The following is a 25,095-nucleotide window of genomic DNA, read 5'->3' as shown; positions in this document are numbered from 1 at the left end:
TTTTTTATAACTGACAGCATATACCTTCAATGTTCCAATCTTATTTTAGTGAACAATACCTGTGAAACAATAAAATCTTTATGTTTTAGCTCAAACAACCAATTAAGTGTCCTGAGTTTTACGTCTCAGAGCAAGAAGCAACAATGGCTGGCTGTCAGACCTTCATGAAGGGATATAAGATCAGTTTTAGATGTAAGGATGGGCCAATTACCAATCTCCCCAAGTTAAGGAAGTCAGCACAGATCGATTAGCCGACTGAGTTTTGAATGTACTGAAGTTTATTGAGAAGGTTTGTATTACAGTAGAAGGAGGGATGAAGGTGTAGATGAGGGTTTCAGCTGCAGAAGAGGACAGAGAAGGGCAAAGGTGGTTGATGTTCTTGAGATGGAGGGAAGCTGTTTTTTGTGACTGCTTCAATGTGATATGAGAAAGTTAGCTTCTTGTCGGAGATTAATCCAAGATTACGGCAGTGGGAAGAGAGTGAAAGGGTGGAGTTTTGAAAGGGAGGTGAAAGTCTTTGGCTGTAGAAGTAAGGGAAATGGGACCACTTAAAAGAATTTCAGATTTAGAGAAGTTGAGTTTGATAAAATTAGATTGCATCCAGGAGCTGATGTCAGAGAGGTAGTTAGAGAGGGTGGATTGGGTCAGAGAGGTTATGGATTTGGTGGAAATATAAAATTGAATGTCAGTAGCGTTACAGTAAAAGTGGAGACATTGGATAATCTGACCGAGGAGTAGGTGGTGGAGGATGAAGAGGAAGGGACCGAGCACTGAACCCTGAGGGACGCCTTGGGACAGGGGGGGCAGTAGAGGAGGAGCAGTTATTGATTAAAATGAACTGTTTCCGGTCAGTGAGGTATAATGTCAGCCAGGTGAGGTGGAGAAGAGATTTCAGTCGGGAAAGCAGGATGAAAAGTTTGATTGTATCAAAAGCAGCCGTGAGGTCCAGGAGGACAAGGATGGAGAGTAAGCCGGAGTCAGAGGAGAGGGGGAGGTCATTTGTGACTTTGAGGGCAGTTTCAAGATTTATGCAGTTATTTTAAGAAGGTGACTAAATGTAAACTAAAAGATTTTGGTTTTCACATCCAAGGTGTCAGGCCACAGCCGCTCAGGCAGCCTGGATGGAAGCTGCTCAGTGTACGAGAACGAGGCAGCTCTCCTCGCCTCCCTCAAGCAGAACCGCCTCAACCCGCCTGCCAACAACCAGCACCAGCGTCTGCTCTCAGCGCCCAGAAAGAACCAAGATGGCTCTCTGCACAGCTCCAGCTACACGGCTAATGTGGGCCTCAGTGCCAGCCTTTACAACAGCCTGAACACCCTGCTGAGTCAGGCACACAGCAAACAGCCGGCAGACGCTCTGACATTCCCAAACTTCAGCAACAACCACGGCTGCACCCAGCCCCTGAACCATTCCATCCACCCCTACAGCAGCAGAGTCCCCGCACAGACACAAAAGACCAACAACAGTGAGTGCAGCCGGAGTTTTATCAGTGTGTAGTAAGATGCTGTCTCTAAGTGTTTGTCCCAATCTCAGTACCCACTTTTTGTCCTTCAAACTTTTCCTTTGTTCTCTTCCCAGCAGACTTCAGCCCACCATCAGACAGGAGGCCCCTTGGTCCCTGGAGGTCAGAGGTCACCGGTCACAGACTGTATGAGGACGAATACTCCTCATCTCCTTCCCTTACTCCTCTCCTCCCCCAGGCTTACCTCTCCCTTGAAGGACAGAACGGGGAGGAGACGGGCGAGGAGAACATTGTTTATCTCTGAGTGGTCAGGAATGATCGAGACATGTCACCTGCCTGACATTAAACTGGACTGTTAGAAATAAACATATGTGTTGCTTTGTTGTGCTTGTGTATGCGTGCCTGCACAAACGTGATGGAAATAAGTCCATTGTAAAACATCTAAATAAGGGAATAGTTCCAAGGCGGTGTATGTGTCAGTCAGCGTACGTCAGCCGTTCCAACCATCGTGCCTTTTTGCAAACAAATTCTTTCTTAATCAGCTTTTCTAATCCTGCTCCCCATGCTTTTATTCTTACCTTGGTTCTTTTAAGTGTTTGTTGCACTTAAAGACAGTTGTTGCCCCAAATCCTTAAAACTGGGGAGTCAAGAAACCAGAGCAAGTTTATTTTGTCATGAGCACTTAATAAAGATATTTTTTAGGCTAACAAAGCCCTTCCCCAAATGACGTATGTACAGAGTACTTTTATTTCCTGTGTGATCTTTAATAGTATTTATAAGGGATTGTTTGCATCCTACAGACAAACAGATAAGCTGAAATGATTCTATAAATATGAAATATGTGTATAGTTTTATTGAAAGGCTACCTATGCACACTGAGTTTGAAAAGAATGTCATATTCCTATCATTACGTCTCTCACAGAAGTGCCAAAAAGATTTGAGTCTGTAAGTGATTTCTGTAAAGAATGGTTGTATTTTGCCTCTTCATTTTTGGGGGGATAATTTATTGAGTGTAAATTGCTTCATGCACTATCAGCATTAATAATATTTTGTTTGATATGTGTCCTGTTGTAATCTGTGTAATCAGAACTGTGATGTGCCATATTAATATTGTGCTGTATATAAAACTTTGTGTGGCAAACATCTGCGTTCTCAGTGTGTTTTACTGACATCAGGGCTTTTTATGCACCTCCCAAGGATTGAGATGTTGGATGATTACGCAACACTCCAGCAGGCTGCCGTTTGTCACCGACTCATCAGACTTTCAGTTAGTGTGAGCAGAGAAAGGCAGACTTTCATCACTTCTCTATCACGAGGATGAAACTTTTCAGGATATGCTCATTTAACCTGCTTCTGTTGTATCTGATGATTTCTGAGGATCACTCTGGAAGCTGCTTGGATGCTGGTGAGTTCAAGTTCTTCAAATTTTTCTCATCTCACATATAAAAATCTTTCACCCTGTGCTATTTTTTACTCATCAGTTTGGCAGCTGTCAAAGCCAAGCATCAGTCATCTGCAGGCTGTCAGTGACAAGCGGAGTCTTTTGGCGAGCTGGCAGCTAAACCACAGCAGCTTGGAGGACGTTATTTATGAGATTCAGATTGGCCGCACTGAAAACCACATTGTGATTTATAATGTGAGTACTTAAGTCAAAAATGGAGGGGAGAGCGCTTCTTGGATTTTGAGAGGTGCACGTTGGATAACTGAACATGAAGTGACAGAAAAAAGAAAAAAAAAAAGAACTCAAAGATGTTTTTTTAGCTCCTCATGGCTGTAAAATTTTGTTTTCTGAAGGAAAAATTTTCCACTGACAGCACTTCTTGTGCTGATGAAACCCCTTTAAACTTTATACACCATTCTGTTCCCTATCCTCCAGGAAAACATGAGTGTCCAATCCACTGATTCACATGAATACACATGGACATGGACCTCTGATCTGCCTCTGGAGTGTGTTGATCACTCAGTCAGGATACGACTTCTTCACAATCACTCTGTCCAGAGTCCCTGGAGCGACTGGAAAACAAACTATGGTGAGTTTACCTCAATAACTGAGACAACACTGTGTTGAATCCACATTTCTTTATATTCATATCAACATTCTGTTAATTCAAGTGTTAATTCACCCATTACCTGAAATTTCCTGTGCTACAAACCTAAAACCAAATGTGTGAAAAAAGGAGTGACTGATACGATCTTAACCCAAATTAACACTTGCAAGATTAAGTCCATCTGTTTTCTCTTCCCTTTTAGCTATCTCTATATCAGTTTTGCAACTCTTACAGCCATTGCAAATGTTTGCTGCATTGCACATCCCAGGCAAAGGATTACCAAATTAAACTGGAGGCGTGTTATTTGTTTAGTGTGAGAAATAAAGTGTTGGTTTCTCTTCTCTCACTGATGATAGAGAAGATTTTCCAGTCTTGTATTAAAAGGGCTGTGAGGAGTTTGAAAGTGATCTTTAAAAAGTCTCCCTTCAAGATATATGCCTGATCATAATCCACACTTTAAAATGAGATCATCAGCACCAATGTTGCAGGTCACATGTTATTTCAATTTGCTACTTCTTAGCTTCAAGTTCGGGTGGACCAGGACTGGATTGATTGACAGCAATGTCTAGGTCTCTATGACAACACCATGCCAGCTGACAAAGTTTAGTAGTGAGAAAAGATAAAACACGGACATCAGTGTATTTCTTAGTTAAAAATGATTTCTGTGATTAATTTTGTAGTGGTGGTGGACACAGGAACCTAACTTTCAGACAGCAAAAGGACAGAAGCGAAGAAGAAAGCTAAATGGCTAATTAGCCTTTAGCTTGGGCTGTATCACTCTATAACACTGGAGCTAAGCTGTTTGTGCTAATGTTCATTCCAACCCACAGTCATCAGTGATTCTGCAGTGGTCTGTTCAAACTTGAGAGTCTATCAATAAAATGAAGAGTGAGGTTACGTTAGCTCTGCTTGGTAGATGATTGGCAAGACATAGCTAAACAGGACTTACTAAAATTACACGTTACGGAGATGTGTTAGAGCACTGGGCTGCCAGCTGCGCTGATTGTAAACGGCTACGAAACTACTTACAAACTGACAGTGTTTACTTCACGTTAGCCTACAGATACGTCAGAGCATCAGGCTGCTGATGTTGCTAATATATAGCTAGTTTGATTTCACATTTCAAGCTGTAGCAGAACGGAAGTTTACTGATAAATACCTTACCTCAGTATGTTGTACCCAGTGAAAAGTTGTCTTGAGCAAAGAAAATTTGTTTCGATCCAATCTCCATATAATTCCAAAACAAACACGCTTTACTAAGAGTAATTTACTACAGTGTGCGAAGACTCCAGGCCACAAGATGGCGAGGGAGGGCAATTAAAACAGATCCTTCTCATAGCATCTTTAAAGCTTGTTGTTTACTGTTAAAGGTTTACAGTTCCATTTAGCAGACACTTTTGTCCAAAGCGACCTTCAACACAAGCAAGAATTTAGACAGAAGGGGGGGGGGGGGGGGGGGGGGGGGGGGGGGGGGGAATAATCGAGCCAACAAACCACAATTAATTGCTGCAACAGTATACTTAAATCTTCAACAACATTCAGAGCTGAGTCTTAGACCTACAGACTCATCCTACCCCTGAGGGCAAAGAGGAGAAGGGTCATATTAAATGTTCCCTGAACAGATGAGTTTTCGGACATCTCTTAAAAGTAGAAAGGGACTCTGTGGATCCTATAGAGTTAGGTAATTTATTCCACCATTTGGGCACAACAGAGGAGAAGAGTCTGGCTAGTGATTTGGAGCCGCGCTGGGCTGGGAGCACCAGGCGTTGTGTTGTTTGGTTAATCCACTGGTGTCAGAATCAAATCTTACTGTACCTCTGCGAGTGCTCACTACCCTGAATGAGACTCTACTATCACTTTTCTTTGTGATATTTAGGAAACAAGACAGAGGACAGAGCTGAGATTTTCCCCATTCAGCGCGTGCTGAGAGAAGGCACAACTGCCACGTTCTGCTGTGTTCCCCCAAAAGGAGTCAATATAACCAGCATCCGTTTCAATAACAGCAACCAGTCTCTTATCAGCATCAGTGACAGAGTCAAGGCCATCACCGTACACAACGTGACCATCCCACCAACATTAATCGACGCTCTGACCATCAGTTGTAGTGATGACACAGGAAACGTCAGGGTCATCTGGAACTACATTAGCTGTGAGTTTGAATTATTTCCTTCTTTTCAGAAAGTCACTGGATGGGACTTTCCAAAGAACCCTAACACTGCAAAAGAACTGAAATCTTATTGAGTGATTTTGTCTTATCTTCAGTTGAAAAATGTCTTTTTAGACTGAATATGACACACATTCACTTGACAAGTCCAAATGTCTTGTTTCAAGATATTTAAAGACAAACATGTGGTCTGAATTTTTTACTTTTTTACTTTGTTACAAGCAATTTAGTCCTCATTACCTCCACCAAGGAAGTTATGTTTTTGGAAGAGTTTGTCTGTTGTCTGTAAACAACATAACTCAAAAGGTAATTAACAGATCTTGATTAAATTTTCAGGAAATTTTCAAAATGGGATAAGGAAGAACTGATTGAATTTTGGAGGTGATTTGGATCACTGTTTGGATCAAGGATGTTTTTAAAGGATTCTTTATCATTGTTAGGGCCGTTTTCACCATATGTGTATATAACTCCATGATAAATAGTCAGATTGCTTTGAAAGACAATACAAGACAAGGCCACCTTAATTTCCTCACAGATGTAAAAGTACAACCCAGATCCTGGCAATATTCTGAATACTAAGATTAGAAATATGAAATATGTACTGAGTCATTATAATTTTCAACACTTACAGGTAACAAATTGTCATACAAACCTGCAACTAACACCAAATTGTAGCATACAGTCTGCTGAAAGGGAGTATAACATTAAAGTAGGACTGAAGTGTTGTGTGACAATCACAATATGCTTGGTGGATGTCTGCGCTCTCTGAGTGCTTTTCTAGTTTTTAATCTTTAAACAACTTGAAACAAGACATTTTTCTGGACTGACCAGTTGAATGTGGCTCGTATCAAGTATGATAAGACAACTTTTACTTAAAATAAGACAAAAACACTTGATAAGATTTCCGTGTTAAACAGTGTACCTCTAAACGTTTGTGTGTGTTTGTGTGCTTCAGCTCCTCCCCAGAAGCCCAGAAACCTCAGCTGTGTGACCACAGACGTGACAACTGTCACTTGTACCTGGGACTCAGTCCATAAACATGAGGTGGATGATCACAACAGGAAAACACACACACTGCACATACAGTAAGTGTAAGTTAAAGCACTCTTTGGATCCAAGGTCCACTTGGAGACTATTGGCGTGCGACCTGAAATTACATTTTGTTAGAAGATGGCTAAACAGAGAGGTCATTGTGCTTAGATCCACCATTAATATTACCACGTGGGAAAACAAAACCAAACCAAGACAGGAAAGGTTGGAAACAATGCATCTTTTTGATGTTTTCTTTGTTGTTGAAAACCCAGGAACTCAGACCAGTTCCCCTTCCCCTGCAAACAGTCGCCTTGTACTTTCCCAGCTGTCCCCCAGCTCGAGGAATACAACATCAGCGTGGTGGTGAGGGACCAGCTGGGAGGGGTGACAGAGATCTACAGCTTTAACATTTCAGAAAGAGGTGTGACATGTGACAGGAGGAGTTTTTGTTCTGTGGTACATCAGACTGTGTTTTTAGTGCTTAATAAACCAAACTTCACTGAAACATAAAAAACAATGATCTTATCTTTTCAGTGTTTCCTGTTGTGGAGTTTGACAGAGTGAGCCCTGGGGTGACAGACTCCACTGTGTCCTGGTTTGTGCAGGGAAACTTGACTCGGTTGAACCTCCTCTGTCAAGTCACCACAAATTCATCCAGCACAACTGAAGCAAGTTTCACCTCCATTTTTTTATTCTCCCCATGTGAATGTTTGGGTGATTGTTCGTCATGAAAACTCTCAGTATGATTGTTTTAACAGATGAGATGCGAACATGTGAGTGGGTTCTGCAGCAGCAAACTGGAACATCTGCTCCCCAACACACGTTACACCACCAGGATACGCTGCTCTGCTGATGGGAGGCTGTGGGGGGAGCGGACTCCACCTGTGACCTTCACAACTTGTGAGTGATAAGTCTGTTTAACCAGACTGGTGTAATCTGTACTGGGTATAATAGACTGAATTCTACAGGACATATAACTTATTTTAAGCATTTAAGCAAAGCTGATCCAAGGCCAGACAGTAAAGTACTCAGGCTTACAGTCCTAAGGCTGTAAAAGCTGTGATGAGCGATCAGAGTTGCCTGAAGATGAATAATTTAATGTGTTTTCCTCAGATCCTTTGGTGACTTTGGATGTTTGGAGGAGCATAAAGCAGCAGTCTGATGCAAACAATCGTCAAGTTACTCTGCTGTGGACTCCAGTAAGACTCTATAGCTGTGTGTTTGTCTGTAACGTGTAAATGAAAACAACTCACACTTATCACAATCCTGTACAACAAGGCAGGCCTTTAAATTTTAAATATTAACAACTACGTTAACCATACATTATCCCCTGAATGATATTAGATGAACATAAAATAAATTGAAGAAAAGACAAAACTTAAGATAAACAATTGTAAAGAATTCCTGAACAATAATAATAGTAAACTACAAAAGCACTCAGAGAGCACAGACCTCCACCAAGCATATTGTGATTGTCACGCAACACTTAAGTCCCACTTTAATGTTATACTCCCTTTCAGCAGACTGTCTGCTACAATTTGGTGTTGCAGGTTTGTACGATAATTGTTACCTGACAGTGTTGAAAATTATAATGACCCAGTACATATGTCATATTCCAGATCTTAGTATTCAGAATATTGCCAGGATCTGGATCGTACTTTTACATCTGTCAGAAATTATGGTGAACTTGTCTTGAATTGTCTTTCAAAGCAATCTGACCATTTATTGTGGAGTTATATACACATATGGTGACAACGGTCCTATCTCACATTGAAAAAGAATCCTTTAAAAATGTCCTGGATCCAGACGGTGATCCGGATCACCTCCAAAATGTAATCAGTTCTTCCTCATCCCATTTTGAAAATCTCCTGAAAATTTCATTGAGATCTATAAGTTAGTTTTTAAGTTATGTTGTTCACAGACAGACAAACTCTCCAAAAAGCATAACTTCCTTGGTGGAGGTAATAATAATAATAATAATAATAATAATAATAATAATAATAATAATAATAATAATAATAATAGTTATAATGGTGCACAAAGTGGACTGTATGTGTAACTTACTTCCATGACAACTTCTGTTCCTAGCTCATTCCTGGCTCAGCAGTCACAGTAAACATCCAAAACTACATCATTCAGTGGACACAGGAAGGTATAAACCAGAGTGTGTGGAGGGACAGTGGACAAACACAGGCAGAGGTATCCATAGGACCAGGACAGTGTGACTTTGCTGTTCAGACTGTGATCCGGGGAGGTTCCAGCATCCCTGCTCACATCACGGTCCTGCAGAGAAAGGACCAAAGTGAGTCACACATGTGGAATCAGCATTATCTTAATGATAAAGATTATCTTTGTGTAAATGTTTACACGTCTGACAACTGGTCTGCTTAATGTAACGAAAACTGTGTAACTGTGCAGAAGCCCCCCCAGCTGAGAAGAGGCTGAGCAGCAGCATATCAGCAGCTGGTTTTAATCTGTCCTGGGAGCTACATGAAGCTGCCACCTGTGGGTACACTGTGGAGTGGTGCATTGCAGGAAATGCAGCACTCTCTAATCTGCGATGGGTGAAAGTGGCACAGGGAAACAACTCATTGTTCCTGCCTGCGAGTAAGTCATAGTTACGTTTTTTTCCTCGTATGTTCACTCTGTATTTAATCATTTTTAATGATTTTATCAATGATTGTTGCTTATTTTAAAGGACATTTCAAAGCAGGCTGCAGGTATACATTCAACATCTATGGATGCAGAGAAAACGCACACCAGCTGCTCGAAGCACAGACTGGATACTTACAAGAGCTCAGTGAGTGTTTTTACTTTGTGCATTTTCAAAAAAATGCATCTCCTCATCAGACAGCTTCATTTCCTAATGAGGCAAATTGGGAATTGCTGGATGATTAAAAGGCATAGATCTGATAGAGAGATACATGAGGAGAGTTGAGATACTGAGGAAACTTTTCATGAGACTACTGGAGTTTTGACTCGGGATGTCCGCACCTTCTTCAGGAACGTCCTCCAGATGTCATCGATTTGTCTGAAAGGAAAAAAGCAGGAGATTAAGAACAGAAGGCAATGCAAAGTATATTCATCATGTGATATCTTGAAGCAGAACACCAGGATGAGTTTTTTTTTAGGAGGGGAACAAAACAAAGGTTCTTGTGATGGGAATGAAAATAACTGAGTGAGGAGTAGAAGGTGTAGTAGCTATCGCTCTGTTGCATGAAGTCTGTTCCTTTAACTCTAAATTACCTCCATTTCTCTAGAATCTGTACCGTCCCCGCGGCTGGTGGAACCTGTTCAGAGCACTTCCTCATCTGTGACACTGGAGTGGCATTACAATGAGGATGATGCAGCTCAGCCAGCGTTCATCACTGGTTATCTGGTCACGGTGCAGGCTGTAGGATCTGATAAGCTGTCGGGGCATGTTGCAGGTGAGTGCAGAGTGAAGCTTTTGTGGCTGGAAATTCCTGATAGATCTTTTGTTTAAAAAACGATGAAAATTGTATTAAAACCTACTGCTGACCTATGTGTTGTGATACTTTAAGACAACATAAAATAAGGTGTAAATTATCTCATTTGCACTCAGATCTGTTCAACATGTCAGTGGCAGACCCTCACACCAAGTCTGTGACAGCTAAGGGCCTGCAGCAGAACCAAGAGTACACGTTTTCTGTGAGCGCTCTCACTAAAGAAGGGCCTGGACATGCTGCAAGCATCACAGTCCGGACCAAAACCGACTGTGAGCTCTACGTACAACCAGAGATACACAACACTTTAACTGTTGGATGATTTAACTCTAACATATCATCTTCTCTCTGTCAGACACGGCTCACATGGCAAAGATTCTGACTCCCATCGTGTTACTCCTGTGCTGTACCATCCTCCTGTGGCCTCAGAGAAGAACGTAAGTCACGTCTTATCTGGACCTTAATTTCAGCAATAACTCCTGCAGAAGATGTCCTTAAACCTCTTTCTGTCCTCCAGGCTGAAGAGTGGGCTGAAGGAGATATTTGTTTATCCTGCTGGTATGAACATCAAAATTCCTGAGCTGGACAGCTTCCTGCAGGAGGTACAGACAAAACTATGAGAGTCAAATCCTCAACAGAGGGGAAATCTTTGCTGAGATATATTTTACAAACTTTACTTTAAGCTGGAATCAGAGCAGTTTCTCCAGGTTTACAAAAAAATATTCTAGAAATTATTCCAAGCATCCGTCTCTAAGTCTGACCAAGAGTTGTCCTAAGTCTTGACTTTGCACAAAGAACCAAAGATTTTTACACATCAGAGATCTTCCTCCCTGCACACACTTAATACGTACATTTGTCCTCCATAAAGCCTCTCTTATCTAAACTCATGTGTCATTACCGGCTTCAAGTTTATGTAACCGTATTTCCCCCTGCGCTTGCACAGACAGAGCGACTGCCGTCTCAGAAACCAGAGGAGTGCATAAGCTGTGACATCGAGATCCTGAACACCAGACCTTTTCTGATTGAAACAACACAGAGAGACCTTGAGCCTCTGAACACACCGCCTCCTTCTCCTCCTGCTTCATCTTTGCTGCTCTCCTGTGAGGCCTACCAAATGGAGTACTGTCCACAGTTGTGGGATGGAGCAGCTCTCCAGCAGACTACATGCATCACTAACAGGACTTACTTTGACACCACAGAGGAGGATCCGTCTGACACTCAAGAAATCGTGTTCCCAGATTTTAAACCCAGCTTTGAACTCTTTGAGTCTCTCCCAGAATCATGTCATGTCACGAGTGGATATCTCCCCAATGAAGCTATATAAGACAGAGGAAAAAAAGCATTTCAAAAATGCTGACACTGTAAAGAGATGTGACTCTTCATCTTTCCTAATTTATTCATCTCTTTCTTTTAAAAACTTTTTATTTGACCTCCTGCATATTTAAAATACTGTTTGCAGACTTTATCAAAACCAACATTAAATATTATTCACAACTCCTCACTTCTCCCCTGCAGCTGTGCTGTTGTAAAAACTTCTTGATGCTTGGAAAGTGAAAGTGTGACAGTGCAGCAGCAGAAGAGGAACTCAGAGCATGCTGTGAAGCAATTCAAGCTCAAAGAGCCGGATGTAACCTGAAGCACTGATAAGCTTCAGTTTCGTAAGAGTGCTGCTGTCAGTTTATTAAGATCTTTCGGTTATGATCACCTTGGAGCTGATTTGTGCGGCATGGATTATTAAATGATGTTGAAATGATGTAACAGATACCAAGTGATATGGTTACACTTCTAAGAAACTTTGACCTCAGCAGTTCCTCTGAAAGTGACTTCACATACAAAAATTTAACACTTTCACTCCCTCTACCTGCTCTCTACCAAATAAGTAAAGTTATTGTGTATTTTGTCGCATTTTGCATCTCCAGAAGCAAAAAGAAACGTGAAAGTCATATCATGGTTTTAGCCATTTCTAAGTTTTTATGATGACCTGGCTCATGTGTGTTGGAGTTTTTGCAGAAGCTGCTTGTACAGAACTGGTTTAAAGCAGGAAATTGCAACCCAAATTGTGGCGACCACTTTAATCCTCAAATAGCATGACTGCAAAAAAAAAAAAAAAAAAAAAAAGGTCAAACCGTCATTTAGATTGGTTTATTTTGATGTAAACAGAATTTTTAACATCTATGGTTTGGTCATGGCACAGTACATCTACCATCTCAGTGTATCCAATTTAATTCATATTTATCTATACAAAAATTTAGAGGCATGAAGCCAAAAGTATGACAACACTGCATAATTTAACCTTCGGTATTATGTTCCTGATCAATCACTGACAGCTGATGAATTAAGCAGAATTCCTCACTCCCAAGCCACATTCCCAGCTCATTACCTAGTCCACTTATAAAACCACAGGGCTGAGCTGAGTTGTAGAACAGGTTCTGAAAACAACAGTGTCAAACCGTGTGCTGGGATGCCGCTGTAACAGAGCCAGCAACTCAAACAGAGAGAGACAAATGGCGTATTAAGCCCAGAGGCTCAGCTGCTGGGCTGAGTCCATTTATGCAGGATGTGATCATCCGGTCAAGAATCCACTCACAGATGACCACCTGGATTGATGGACTGTGCAGCTTATTAATGCTCAAGATACACTTTGAGGAAAAGTCTTCCCTTTTTCTGTACACACTGACATGTAGTCTCTTCACGGCTTTGTTTCATTTAAGCTTATTCATGCAGCTAAAGTTTTTCTTTTCTTATTCCAAGTCTAATGATGGAAAAAAAATGCACCCCAAGTTATATTTCTTAAAAGGATTTTAAAAAAAGTTTCATTAACCAAGTCACTTATTTTGGTGTTTGTTTATATTCACGTGGTGAGTAAAAAGCAAATGTCACAGTTTAGTGTAAAGAGTCAAAAGTCATACAGCAGTAAAAGAATCCTGAGTTCAGTGAATCAACCACCTGGATTAAAACAAAAGATGACATTTCTGAAACAAAATCCCTTTTCAGATTTTCAATAAAGCCGAAGAGGTGAGGAGCTGATTTCCCTCAAACACCCTGATCCTGGCAGCTTTTAAGTTTTCCTCCCAATCAGCTTTAGCGTGGACAGATGTTGATGTTCAGATGTGATGTTAAGACATCTGTGTCAGTAAAGAGGATATGATTCATCCAACAAGTCATTTGGTTCAAATTCATAAAAAATACACCTCATATACCACAACTTTCAGACATGCACCAGCAGCTTATTGGTCAGTAGAGCGAGCTGTGGCATGAGCCGCCCCAGTCCTCAGTAGTGCAGAGTTCACAGAATAAAGCGGTGCAATCTGACCTGCCAAAGAATTTTTCACATCAACAGTTTCTCTGAGTCAACAGCAGCCACCAGCAGAAACAAGGGTCCATTTTTTGTTGATCTTTGGACCCGTTAGGAGATGCCCTCCTGTCACTGTTCACTTAGAGCAAAGTCTGCTCCCAGATTTTAGTCCACACTGTTACAGATGACATATCTTCACCCTGGCAGCTGGTCGTCACACAGAACTCCTCTGCTTCACTCGTACCCTCACTTTGTTTGGCTTTCTGAAAGAAGAGATGAATAAATATGTCTCAGTGATGAGAAATGCAGATAGTTATTGTGAAATAGGAAAATATTGGGGCTCTTTGTTTCTTTAGAAGTTCAGACACCAAAGAGCAGGTGAACAAATGACATCTTGTTGTGCCAACACAGTCAAAGTGCGCAAAATCAAGTTGGGGCTTGTGTGTGTGTGATGTGTACCTTTGTGGTGGTGACACCATGCACTTCCACAGGACGGCGTACAGAGCAAGAAGGAAGGCGATGAACACTGTGGCTGCAATGGCTCCTGAAAGTATACATGCAAATATTAACACATGTATTTGACTGTTCATTATAATAACAATACATATGTGGAGGACTGTCACAGACGGTCTAACCACTAAACAGAAAATCATTGGTTGGTTGCACATTTTGAAAGTTGGTATTTCAGATGCAAACAACGTGAGAAAAGCAACACTGAGTCTGTTCTGCTTTCAGTGGTTCAGCTGTTTTCCTCTTTGCATGTGAGCCATGCTGGTGGGCTTTGCTCATTCTTGCTACATCAGATGATTCTATCTCAAACCGGTTCTTCATGTTCTGGACAGAAATCTGATTTTCAGTCAAAGTTGGGCTCACCAGGTATGATTCCACTGCTCCTGGTTAGAGGGTCCTCTGTATGAGAAGGGTGAGTGGATGCTGCAGTCGAACCTAGAAGATTAAGAAAGAACAGTAAAACTTAACAACAATGACAACTTAAAAAAAACAACTCAAATGAGAGTTATGAAAGACTTGGAAGACAGTCAGAGGTGTCACTTTGGGCTATAACAGGCCACTGATACATTGTGGACATCTTACAGTAGGGATGCGCTGATACTGATTGGTGGTATCGGTTATCGGTGCCCCTCAAGGCAAACCGCTATATGCTTTTTTTTTTAAATTTTATTTACCAGTCTTTGCTACTTGATTTGAAATGTTGCCTCTGATGCACTTTCTTTGTTTTTTGCTGCATTATGAGTCAACGGGGTGTAACAGTTTACATTTGAAAAGAACTTGTGTACATTCTGAAGAATTGTTTCACCAGTAAACTTTTAAATATTTCATTGTTTAAATGAAAATTAACTTCAGTAATTCTATATACTCATTTTTTGCCTTAAACTCACAACATTACCAGTCTTATCCCACAGTAGGGCATGCAGAGTATTATTTCACACCGTTATGGGGTCGACACCAGGGCCCAGGCATTAGTATCGGTAATGGTATCGACACCAGAAAAGTTGGATCAGTGTATCCCTATCTTAAAGACTACTTGTAGACTTATAGAAACATATAAACAATCAATACCTTAATGAAAAATGAAAATGCAAGTGAGTTAAAGCCCTATTTTTGTCTCTTCATTCTATTCAGCTCTTTTACAAGCTTTGTTCTTGAGTGTCATCATTTTTCTGAAGCTGATATGCCTCTCAAAGTGGATCTCCCTTTTATCCCACTGAAATCTGATTCACATATTCAAAATACTGGCTCTGTTAGCTTGCTGCCTGTCTCATTTAATCAATCAATGGACCTTTTTGCTTTAAAATGGGAATAACATGTTGTCAAGCTTCTTCCTGATCCAGATTTTTCCTTATTTTTATTTGTATTTAACCTTTATTTAACCAGGTTTTCCTAGTTAAATAAAGGTTAATTAAAATAAAAAATAAAAAAATCCAAGATGTTAACTTGAATTAAAAATTATTTAGTCCCAAATTATCTCAGTGGCCCTGGATCTCAAGACCCAAGAACAAAGTATAAGAGGTAAAACCTTAAAAGGAGGTAAAGCTCACCATTCCTCTCTTGAACTGTGTGGAAAACCTGCCATGTACGGAGATCTGGGTCAACCATCTGAAAGTGAAGCAAAACACGTATGTTTGAGAGAAAAAAAGTGGAGTAAAGTGCAAGAAGGACAGGATACACTGTTTCTCCTGCTCGTCACAGAGTGCACACAGCCACCAAACTCATTTACATTTGTTTTGTACAAGAGTGAGGCGAAGAGAACTAAGTCATAGGTCGTATAAAGTCATTCTTATGAGCGTCTGCTGATGTGGGAAACTTTGTGCAAGAAGTCCAGTAATGTGGAAAATCTGAGCGCTTCGGCAGCCCCAGGCGTAAAGATAGGGAAAATGTGCAAGATAAGCGAAAGAGTAACACTCCAACTTCCAAAACACTTGTGTTGAAAGAGCGTTTGTTCATAAAGAGAGACGCTTAAAGTTCGAGGGTCAAACACGTGCGAAACACCCACAGAAGACCTCGAAAACAAGTGAATCGGTGAAGTCGGAAACATCCTGAGAAAGACACCCACTCCTGGCTCAACAGGCTTGTTTTGGTGCATCGGTGTTTGGGAGAAAAAGTCATCTACTGTTGGATTTTTGTTGATTACTTCTTACCTTCGAGTCGTCTCCGTCGCTGCTGTTGTTCGTCAGCTCTGTCCACATTTCTGAGGCTGTGCGGCTTGAAAACATCAGTTTACGCTGTTTTCTGCTGAATTCAGCTGCGCTACTGAACCGTGCAGCTCGTGGTGCGTTCAGGCTCTGCTTCTGAACGTCGGACCTTGGTGTTTCCCGAATTTTTACTGAAGTCAGTGACGTAAAATTTCCTATTAGGTCTATCCAATTTTAATTTGAGTACACTCGAGCATTACACATTAAGATTTAAAGAATTTGAGTGTCGTGTATTTCATTATGCATCGAAACTGACTGATTTTGAAACTGACCCTGTTTTGTACGATAGTTTGATGAACATCCCTTTTTTGAGCGCCTTGCGTTCTGATGTTGTACAGTGATTTTTAATAAATACAATTTTGTAATATATCATATAGATGCGATATTTCCCACATCTCGTGAAGGCATCCTCAGCTGACTTTCCTGTAACAGTATGGAGAACACAGGCTTTGAACCTGACTGCTGATTGAACAATTTTTGAAAACTCTCAAATACTGCAAATAACAAGTTTACCCTTCACCCTGTCTTACAGGATTTGCTGTGATATGTGGCAAGCAGCCTACACATGCCTGCCTGAAAATCCTTGATTTTGTTGTTTATCTAAGCAAGATTACATGTTCTATACACAGCGTGAAAGAATAGTTCCAGAGAGAATAACACACTAAATACAGACAGAAAAAAACAGTTTATTATCTGATATCTTTGTTTTAATTTTGCAGACCACATCAGGATTAAAACGTTTAATGTAGACTGTCTTCAACACATGGGTCAGCAATACGTGACCTGCAAATAGCTACAGCATTTATAGATTTGACAGATTTTAAAATTCAGAATATTAATTGGAAATTTGGAAAACAAGAAATTAAACAAAAACTTCAAATACAACCCTGGACACTTCAAATGGGAATTAGTCATAAGAATAGAATATACAAAGGTCAGTTTTCTGTCCTTCAGGAGAAATATTTCAATTGTCTCTATATTTAAGAGAGACACACCAACAGTCTGCAGATATTGCACACATTTTACACTGTAAAAGCAGAAAGAGCAGTTCAGATAAAACATACACAAACACACGCACGTCCTCACACACAGGCACTCAACGTCACTGCGGCCTGCAGATGTTGTATATCAGCAAATCATACACGCACACAGCAGAAAGCGAGCAGAAACATCTAAAATACACAACCAAAGGCATCGCTTTGTCTTCAACTGATCAGCAGTTCCTGAATAAGACATTTCTACCCAGTCAAACCTAAATACAAAGCAAACTGTGCTGACAGTAAAAAGAGTCAGCTGTTGTGGAGTGTCTTAAAATAAGACTAATAATGTGAGGAAAGTCAATTTATAACATCACACAGAATATGTCTGCTCTCTTCGCTAGCAGCTGAGGTTTCCAAGAATCACCTCAGTCACAATTAAAGATGGTCATTAATCAGCAATCTGAGAGGTACAGACAGGTCCTGGACAAGACCTCAGAAGTCAGAGTCAATTTTGTATTCTCTCAACCTTCCTGTGAGTCAATGTGTGTGGTGGCTATAAGTGTGTCAAGCAGAGCTACAGTACACAGAGTAAATGAGAACAGCGTTACAAGTCCAGTCCATGTCATGAGCCATTATAATATTCAAACAGGACTGTGCGGGGTTAAATGTTTGCCACACTGCAGTAAGGCTGTGTCTACAAAGAATCATCTTTCTACATTTCACTTCTACTCTCTCACTCCTCATCAGCTTCACAATACATCACTCAACAACACACTCACCCAAAGTGGGAATGTTTAAGATTTCATTTAACGCTATCAGACAACAAAAAGCAAGGAAATCCTGAAACCTGATCCAGTCTAGCAGACATCTTTATGGATAAGTCTTTAAGATTTTGAGATTAAATGTTGAAGTAGTCAGGTGCTGTGTTAGCGTTTTTAACCTGAGCCTCAGAATTAGGCTCACCGGGGCAATGAAGTAAATGAACAGGACCATCTAGTGAGATTACTGAAAATTTAAACTAAAACTGATGCACTTTATGAATTCACAAACTTAAGACTGTGAGATTGTCAGAGTTGGCTTGAAACAGAAGCACAGCTGTGGTTAATACTCTTTCAAGTGTTATGAGTTTTAATCAAGCTGTTAAGATCTGATTGAATCTGAAAAACATCAAATGGTTTGTAGACGTATTAACGACACATCACCGATACACAACGTCACACTATTTGTCCTCAGCTGGTATTGAAACACTGCACAGATGTTAACCCTTGTTAAAAAGGTTAAAAATAATTCACGTTACGTCTTCCCTGGACAGAACCCCATCACTGCTTCAGCCCCCATCAGTTGCAGTCACTAATATATCACACCATCTCTTAACCACCGCCTTCCACTCTTTCCTGCTTTTATCTTGAAGCCCCATCCCAAATTAGACAAAGTCCAGTCTGTCCTGTTGAGCTGGTGGCTGGTGCATGATGGGAGTTGTAGGAGAAGCAGAAAGGCAGAGAGAGGCGAGTGTCCACGAGGACGAGGCAGCAGCATCACATGATTTCACAGCATGAGTTCTGTTTCCGTGCCTGCAGAGTTGATACGATGACACACAAAGACTCAGTGAGGAATTTGAAAGAGCGAAAAATGAATTAGAGTTAATCATGTTACAGTCAGTACTTACAGTCTTGTAGAAGGCTTTGGACTGGTTTCCAAGGTGCTCTGATTTTGCAACAAGATCATCCAACTTCTCACCGCGCTCTAACAGACTTTCCATGGTGTTGTGCTGCAGAAACAAGATAACTGTTAAAAAATGTTGAGCAGCATCCAGTTTTCAAAGCAATACAAGCCATAAAACAGACAGTGTGCTGTATAAGGATGTACAAATCCAACTTTTCTGGTTCCAATACTGATACCTGGGCTTCAAATAATGACCTGCATGCTCTACTGATGGATAAGACTGGTAATGTTTTGGGTAAAAGGCAAAAAAGTGTATAGATGGGATTACTGCAGTTAATATTGATTTAAACTACTAAATATTTCAATGTTTACCAACAAAACAAAGCTTCAGAATGTACAGAAATTCTATTCAGTTGTAAAATTTATACCCTCTAGACTAGTAATAAAAAAAAAGGTAAAGAGCTGGTTGCCTGGATTGGTACCGTAGATTGGCCTCTTCCAACCGATACCTTATACCGATACCCGATACCAGGATCGGTATCAATGCATCACTTATGCTGTATATGCTCTTTCTTATGCTTTCATTTTTTAAACTTGTTGAACTAGAAGCAAATTCTTCTCATTCCAAGGCAGCAGCATACTTAGAAAGTTTCACTGTTCTGGAATCAGGGATGAATTTTAGCTGTCAGAGACAATTTGTTTTAAGCAACCAAGAAGAACAGTCATGGGACAATAATGAATAGCAAAAGTGTGATGGTGGCAGGGAATGTAATATTGGTTAAAGTTTGCACAATGTTAGTGATTTCACAATGACTCACCAAGGAAAATTCTACCAGTACGACAATGCCATGAACAACATACTAAGCTTCACATTGCATTTTTACTGTCTTGACAAATTGTTCGTTGGTGCTTTTGTTGGTTGCTTTCTATAGTACCATTATGGGCTATCACATCAAATGTGTTTATATTTGGGCCGCATGGAATCTGTGAAAATTAGAATTACATCATTTTTCCAATCTGGGAGAAATATAGAAATATGAAAAAGAGGAAATGATGATACCATAAAAGTGGAACTAAACTTTCCAATGCATTTAAAAATTGCAATAATTACAAATGAACTTTTTATTATTGCGAGTACAGGTGGTCACTTCATAAACTTTACTTAACTGGCTAACTTAGATGTCTCCCACAATTCTAACAATGTTTATGTAACATCTAAACAGCGTCATCAGTCCTGTGATGGTCACTTTTGACTGAAGAGAGACTTATCATCGAGCTCTGCATGGGATTCTCATAACTCTACCAATTATGTGCTCAGCAGGTGTGATACTACTCGCAAACACACCATGTTCCTGTAAGTGGTCTGTATGTGTGTGCCAACATCATTAATGAGTACCAGGATGAGGAGGATGCGTGGGAATGCGTTCTAAAAATCTGTCTCATTTGGTTGAGCATTTGCCAGGCATCCATGATGATAGCAACCACCTGTGCAAAAATAAGGAAGTATTTACCAAAATGATCTTGGTCTCATCCAGCTCTGCCTGAACTTTGGTCATTGCATCTGCTTCTCTGGGGTTCTGTGGGAAAAGACAAAACAAGCTGTCAGAAACATTGCTGTTGTATTACTTGGCAGCATTTTGTAAACAAAGCAAATTAAAACTGCATCTTTCTGGTTATTCCCTAAATATACCAATGTATGACATGATAAACACTGAATGTATAAAAAGGCTTGCTACCTGAAACATTATCATCAGTTCAAGCAACTTAAGAATCTCACATGAACTGGCATGCAAGTAAACATGCATGCCAGCTGCTTTAAACTGAAATGAAATATGACACAAACAACATGACTGTATATCAACAAAGAGGTCAGAGTCCTCCTCCCAACCTTCCCAGTTCTAATACAGCCAATGCCCAAATCCCAGTACACGTCTGAGTCATCAGTAACTGAGTCAGACTCCGAAATAAAGTGCTACAACATGGCTGTTAGGGTTTTCCTGTAATCAATACTGATAAAAAGATAAGAACTGAAAAACAGATAAAAAGCTCACCTGGTATTTAGAGAGGTAAATATCCAGGCCTTTGTAGTTTATGCTGTCAGGATTTCCAGACGGCCAATCTATACTGTCCACCTGCCTGGAGAACTCCTCTAATACCTAAGAAGAAAAATGAAGACCAAAATCTTGATTTAGAATTCTACACTGACATAAAATAATGGTATTTGAGAAATGATTATATTTTTGCACCCACCTTGTCTAGCAATGTAAAACAGACTCTCTGTGGGTATTCATTATCGGCAATGACCACTGCACCCAGGTTGTCATTTCTTACATAAACATGGCACAGATACTCTGCAAGGAAAAGAAATATTTGCTCTTATCATCAAAAGGTTTGCTGGTCTTATGTTACTAAACCCAAATCATTTAAAATCAATCATTTTTCAATCAAAATTGCAAGGTTTGCAACCAACTGGACTGGCATGTTACCTTTGATATTAATGACACATAACACACATGCTTTCCAGCCAAAACAAAGTTGGTTGTGGCTTTTGAGAGTTATTAAAGAACTAGGAAAAAAACTAATCCAAAAAGTAATGCAGTCATAAAAATATTGTTTCGAGGCAAATCATAAACCCCTGACTGTAACCCTGACAGTAACCAAATAATGTCATGATTTGAGATCAAACTTAACTTAAAACTACAAATGTATCAAAGGTACCTTGTTCTTTGACAGAGGCACGGCTTCCTTGTGATGTTCGCTCAACAATCAAGGCACTGGTGAAAGTCATAAACTCTTGAACACTGAGGAAAACAGTAATGAAAATGATCAGTGACTGTTTTCTGACTTTTGAAACTCCTCGCAAAACCCATCACACCGACAAACAAGAGCCCAGTGAAATTAGTTTCTTCTTCAGTCAGCAGCTGACAACACAACGGGGAGAAATATAGAACAACACGGATATTTCAATAGTCAAACGCTCATTCTCATCATCCTGGCCCACCTGGATCGCTGAAAGAAACTGAAGGAAGAGAGGTCATAGGCCGCTTTGAGGAGGTTTGCTTTGGTCGCTCCTTTATGGATGATGCTGAGACTGTAGAGCTTCATGACGCCTCTGAGTTCTGGTCAGTCAGTTACAGCAAATACACCCAATCAAGCCTGATTACCTGATTTAAAAGATGACACAGACAGAATCACATGAGAGTATCACCCCTGATCCACCTCAACTGGCTATCCTCCAACAACAAAGCTAACGCACGCCCACGGGTAGCAATATGGAAACTTCAGCGCTAGCTCACAAGTGAAAGGATCCGCCTTAATATTAGCTACAAAGCTATCCAAGTGTTGTTAGCAATGCTCGACATTAAAATGTCTATAACGTAAAATAATAACTAACTATTTTCAGGCTTCGTCTTGCAGTAACTTGCAGACGTTTGTGTAGAGCTAGAAATGCGGTTTAAAACCTGACTGTCCACTTGAAGACATATCTGAAGTCAAGTCAAGCATACTGCTAGCTCCAGATGCTATCTGGAGTTGGGGCCTCAGCTAACTCACCAGAAGAGTCGGCAGCGAACAGTTAAGATCCCGTCATAAAATAAGGATAGACTTTATATCCCACATAAAGTAAAGCTCACTAACGCGTGAAAAAAACACAGCCAGCGATCTTATCACGATGTAGCTGAGGAGTTTTCAAAATACAGTTTGGTGACCAATCACCACGTCACGATCCTCCGGCGGTTCACCAGGATGTTGACTCCGATGGAAACAAACCCTTGACCACTTTTGTGGTTCCGGGTATACAAAATGAAAGTTTCAGGTTTTCATTCAGACGGGGTATTCACCATACACATTTTTGCCGAAAATAGGTTGTATTTATTTATTTATTTATTTATTTATTTATTTATTTATTTATTTATTTATTTATTTATTTATTTGTTTGTTTGTTTATTTATTTGTTTATTTATTTAACATACCCATTCCTTTTATCACCTCTTGTTTGGTCATTAGGCTTATAAGATAGCTTCCTATGGCATTAAGAGCTGGTGTTTCTTCTCCCATTCTTCTTCTTCTTCTTCTTCTTCTTCTTCTTCTTCTTCTTCTTCTTCTTCTTCTTCAGAAAAAAAAGAGGGAAAAAAAGCATACTGTAACAAGATTTTTTTTTTCATCCAAACATCTCAAGTATTGCCTATTAACAACAGCATTACAATTATGAGTCAATATGTGTGTTCATCAGTTTTTATGAATATTGAAATAATAGGGGTGGTACTGACAAAGATTTTTTAAACACAGAAACAGAGAAACAAAGAAAAAAGGCAAAAACATGGGTAAAACCATAGAAACACACACTTTTTTTTTAACCCTAGACTGAATATTTATTGACCCCTAACTCATAATAAATCTTAAAGATGGACCTCCTAATTTGGAGGAAGTCAGCCGAGCTGTTTAAGGTATTGGTCAAGTTTGACCAGCAAGCAATATGTTACTCTTTGCATCCAGTTCAACCATGTTTTTTGGCCATTCTCCATAAAGAGGTCAATATTTCCTTCTCCAGTGTCTCAAAAACATGTTTGGCTGTTGTTGAAGCCAGGGTGGTCCATATTTTTTTTAAGGGAGACAAGTCAGAATCTCTGAGTTCAAAAGTAGAGCCTAGAATAGTCAGCTAAGCATGTATTATACATTTTTATTTTAATACCTCATAAAGTAGGCTACACGTTGAATTTTTTTTCCACCAGTCTTTGAGTAAAGAGCATGTCTTCAGTACATGCAAGATGAACCACCAAGCTCACTGTGACTCCAACATGTATCTGTTGATAAAGTTTCATTCTATGCTTTCATTTAAGTAGGTGCTGAGATGTCCAACCCCATGGATGTGAATTTTCAACTGAACTGATTTATTTATAAACTTTGGATAAGGATTTCATAGTTGTTCCTGCAGCAAACCAAAAATCTTTGTAGCTAATAAGAATAGTAAGGATAGTACTTGGTTGGCTTCCAGTTGAGCAGATAGGGCTTCCTGGCCATCTTGCATCTTGATAGGGTGCTCCACAACCGGGTATACCTCCAAAACAGGATCTTTGCTAAAGCTGTTTGGTCTCAATGTAAAATAAATCTGAGATGCAAATTATCCAAGCTTTTCTTCTTTCTTTCTTTTTTCTTTTTTTTAAGGTAAAATGTGTTTTTACTGTCGGCTGCAAAAATACAAGGTAAGATGTGTTGGAAAAAGAGATGAATTCCCTTTCAGTTTAGAAAATAACTTTTTTAGGATGGAATCAATCAACACTTCTATTTGTTGATGCAGGTTGATCAAAACATAAAAAGCCTACAAAAAAAGAAAAAGGAAAAAGAAAAAGGAAATATACTTTCATTGTTTAGGATGAAACGTCTGGATAATGATTACACAGAATAATGAGGGTAATGAGGGTAATGAGGATCAGAAAAATACAAGATTTTTTTCCTTTTTTATATTAAGGCTATAAAAGATTTAGAGAAACCCACTTTTAACGAATTATTCTGAGCATATTATCCATGTTGATAAAATGTAACTGCTCTGAGACTTCCAACAGCTTTCCTCTTTGGCTACCAAAACTATGGCACCCTCAATTGATGTTTTCTCAGGTAACCCTGCTCCATTAAACAATTTCCCCCTGGCCACTTAACTCAGTGGTAAGTGTTTTCCATGGCAGAAGTGTGGTCGTAATTCATTTCCTAGGCAACACTCTGAAGTCGTTTTGGCATGGAAACCGCCCAGCCTTTGGGTGCACCTGTTGTCAGCTGCTCCTTGGGAGAAATGTTTTTTGTCTTTCCTGGAACTTGTTGCGTTAAGATAATGATGAAACGTGAGGACTTAATTTTTGCCAATATTTTTTCTTTTGCCATAGAGTACGCTATGATTAATCATTTAAGTTGAGGTCTGAGGTAAATATTCACAGCTTCAATCTGTCTCCATTTTAAATTTGTCTGTGCGTTGGTGCGGACATTATCTGGACCCGTTTTCTGCAAAAATGAAGACAAACTTATTTGTTTTTGGCTTAAATTTCCACAGAAATTGAGAGTCTTACGTCGTCCTTTTTATATGGTTGCCTAAATGCGTTAATGCTCGATTTTATGAAGACAAGAGCGAGTCCGTTGAGAACAGGCCTGCTGCAGTGATGTAAATGTGTGGAGACCTGCTGTAGAAAAGAATGCCACTGAGAGTTTGAAGAGTTTGTAAAAAGGATAAGTTTAACTTTACATCTGGTGATCAGATGACAGGCTAAAACACCTTCACACCATATATTT

At 39.9% G+C, this 25,095-nt stretch overlaps 4 protein-coding genes across 9 annotated transcripts in view; 2 read left to right on the top strand and 2 right to left on the bottom strand.

Annotated features, from left to right (window-relative positions):
* The window catches only part of LOC141790284 (rho guanine nucleotide exchange factor 28-like), a 42,953-nt gene extending 40,378 nt beyond the window's left edge, over positions 1 to 2,575 (top strand). For 5 of the 6 annotated variants that reach the window (XM_074670048.1, XM_074670046.1, XM_074670050.1 and 2 more), the window contains 2 exons: positions 1,091 to 1,466; positions 1,580 to 2,575. In XM_074670048.1, coding sequence (XP_074526149.1) covers positions 1,091 to 1,466; positions 1,580 to 1,767 — 564 coding nt within the window. In that variant the 3' untranslated portion in view covers positions 1,768 to 2,575. The remainder of the gene's footprint in view (positions 1 to 1,090; positions 1,467 to 1,579) is intronic. The other variant, XM_074670047.1, reaches the window with a different exon arrangement.
* Positions 2,576 to 2,753: 178 nt separating this feature from the next.
* Positions 2,754 to 11,893, top strand: osmr (oncostatin M receptor). Its single transcript, XM_074670917.1, has 17 exons — positions 2,754 to 2,868; positions 2,945 to 3,099; positions 3,340 to 3,493; positions 5,388 to 5,660; positions 6,631 to 6,760; positions 6,980 to 7,128; positions 7,242 to 7,375; positions 7,466 to 7,607; positions 7,821 to 7,906; positions 8,796 to 9,009; positions 9,126 to 9,314; positions 9,406 to 9,507; positions 9,968 to 10,135; positions 10,291 to 10,443; positions 10,527 to 10,608; positions 10,689 to 10,773; positions 11,115 to 11,893. The coding sequence occupies exons 1-17, from the start codon at positions 2,781 to 2,783 to the stop codon at positions 11,493 to 11,495; spliced, it is 2,685 nt and encodes an 894-aa protein (XP_074527018.1). The 5' UTR covers positions 2,754 to 2,780; the 3' UTR covers positions 11,496 to 11,893.
* A 443-nt stretch (positions 11,894 to 12,336) lies between these two features.
* On the bottom strand, positions 12,337 to 16,296 carry LOC141790651 (uncharacterized). Its single transcript, XM_074670668.1, has 5 exons — positions 16,124 to 16,296; positions 15,524 to 15,581; positions 14,340 to 14,411; positions 13,926 to 14,010; positions 12,337 to 13,729 (listed from the first exon to the last, which is right to left on the bottom strand). Exons 1-5 carry the CDS (start codon positions 16,196 to 16,198, stop codon positions 13,681 to 13,683), a joined length of 339 nt encoding a protein of 112 aa, XP_074526769.1. The 5' UTR covers positions 16,199 to 16,296; the 3' UTR covers positions 12,337 to 13,680.
* A 599-nt stretch (positions 16,297 to 16,895) lies between these two features.
* On the bottom strand, positions 16,896 to 22,588 carry ykt6 (YKT6 v-SNARE homolog (S. cerevisiae)). The gene is made up of 8 exons (XM_074670395.1): positions 22,372 to 22,588; positions 21,821 to 21,983; positions 21,538 to 21,620; positions 21,070 to 21,170; positions 20,871 to 20,975; positions 20,331 to 20,396; positions 18,824 to 18,925; positions 16,896 to 18,728 (listed from the first exon to the last, which is right to left on the bottom strand). Exons 2-8 carry the CDS (start codon positions 21,922 to 21,924, stop codon positions 18,693 to 18,695), a joined length of 597 nt encoding a protein of 198 aa, XP_074526496.1. The 5' UTR covers positions 21,925 to 21,983; positions 22,372 to 22,588; the 3' UTR covers positions 16,896 to 18,692.
* Positions 22,589 to 25,095: the final 2,507 nt, after the last annotated feature.

Source organism: Halichoeres trimaculatus, unplaced genomic scaffold (assembly GCF_033239565.1).
Source record: "Halichoeres trimaculatus isolate MK-OKI-2021-1 unplaced genomic scaffold, fHalTri1.1 fHalTri1_scaffold_5, whole genome shotgun sequence".
NCBI classification, from domain to species: domain Eukaryota; kingdom Metazoa; phylum Chordata; class Actinopteri; order Labriformes; family Labridae; genus Halichoeres; species Halichoeres trimaculatus.
The sequence above is the reverse complement of the archived record's forward strand: the minus strand, read 5'-3'. Positions and strand labels throughout refer to the sequence as shown.

What these genes read in the sequence shown, in the direction of transcription:
- osmr (XM_074670917.1), top strand. Translation starts at nt 2,781, where the DNA reads ATGAAACTTTTCAGGATATGCTCATTTAACCTGCTTCTGTTGTATCTG. An exon ending in CTTTAACATTTCAGAAAGAG is followed by an intron (nt 7,129 to 7,241) that starts GTGTGACATGTG and finishes TTATCTTTTCAG; the next exon opens with TGTTTCCTGTTGTGGAGTTT. An exon ending in CCTGCAGAGAAAGGACCAAA is followed by an intron (nt 9,010 to 9,125) that starts GTGAGTCACACA and finishes GTAACTGTGCAG; the next exon opens with AAGCCCCCCCAGCTGAGAAG.
- ykt6 (XM_074670395.1), bottom strand. Translation starts at nt 21,924, where the DNA reads ATGAAGCTCTACAGTCTCAGCATCATCCATAAAGGAGCGACCAAAGCA. An exon ending in AGTTTCTTTCAGCGATCCAG is followed by an intron (nt 21,621 to 21,820) that starts GTGGGCCAGGAT and finishes TGTTTTCCTCAG; the next exon opens with TGTTCAAGAGTTTATGACTT. An exon ending in CCAAAGCCTTCTACAAGACT is followed by an intron (nt 18,729 to 18,823) that starts GTAAGTACTGAC and finishes TCAACTCTGCAG; the next exon opens with GCACGGAAACAGAACTCATG.
- LOC141790651 (XM_074670668.1), bottom strand. Translation starts at nt 16,198, where the DNA reads ATGTTTTCAAGCCGCACAGCCTCAGAAATGTGGACAGAGCTGACGAAC. An exon ending in GCGACGGAGACGACTCGAAG is followed by an intron (nt 15,582 to 16,123) that starts GTAAGAAGTAAT and finishes CTTCACTTTCAG; the next exon opens with ATGGTTGACCCAGATCTCCG. An exon ending in ATGGTGTCACCACCACAAAG is followed by an intron (nt 13,730 to 13,925) that starts GTACACATCACA and finishes CTCTTCTTTCAG; the next exon opens with AAAGCCAAACAAAGTGAGGG.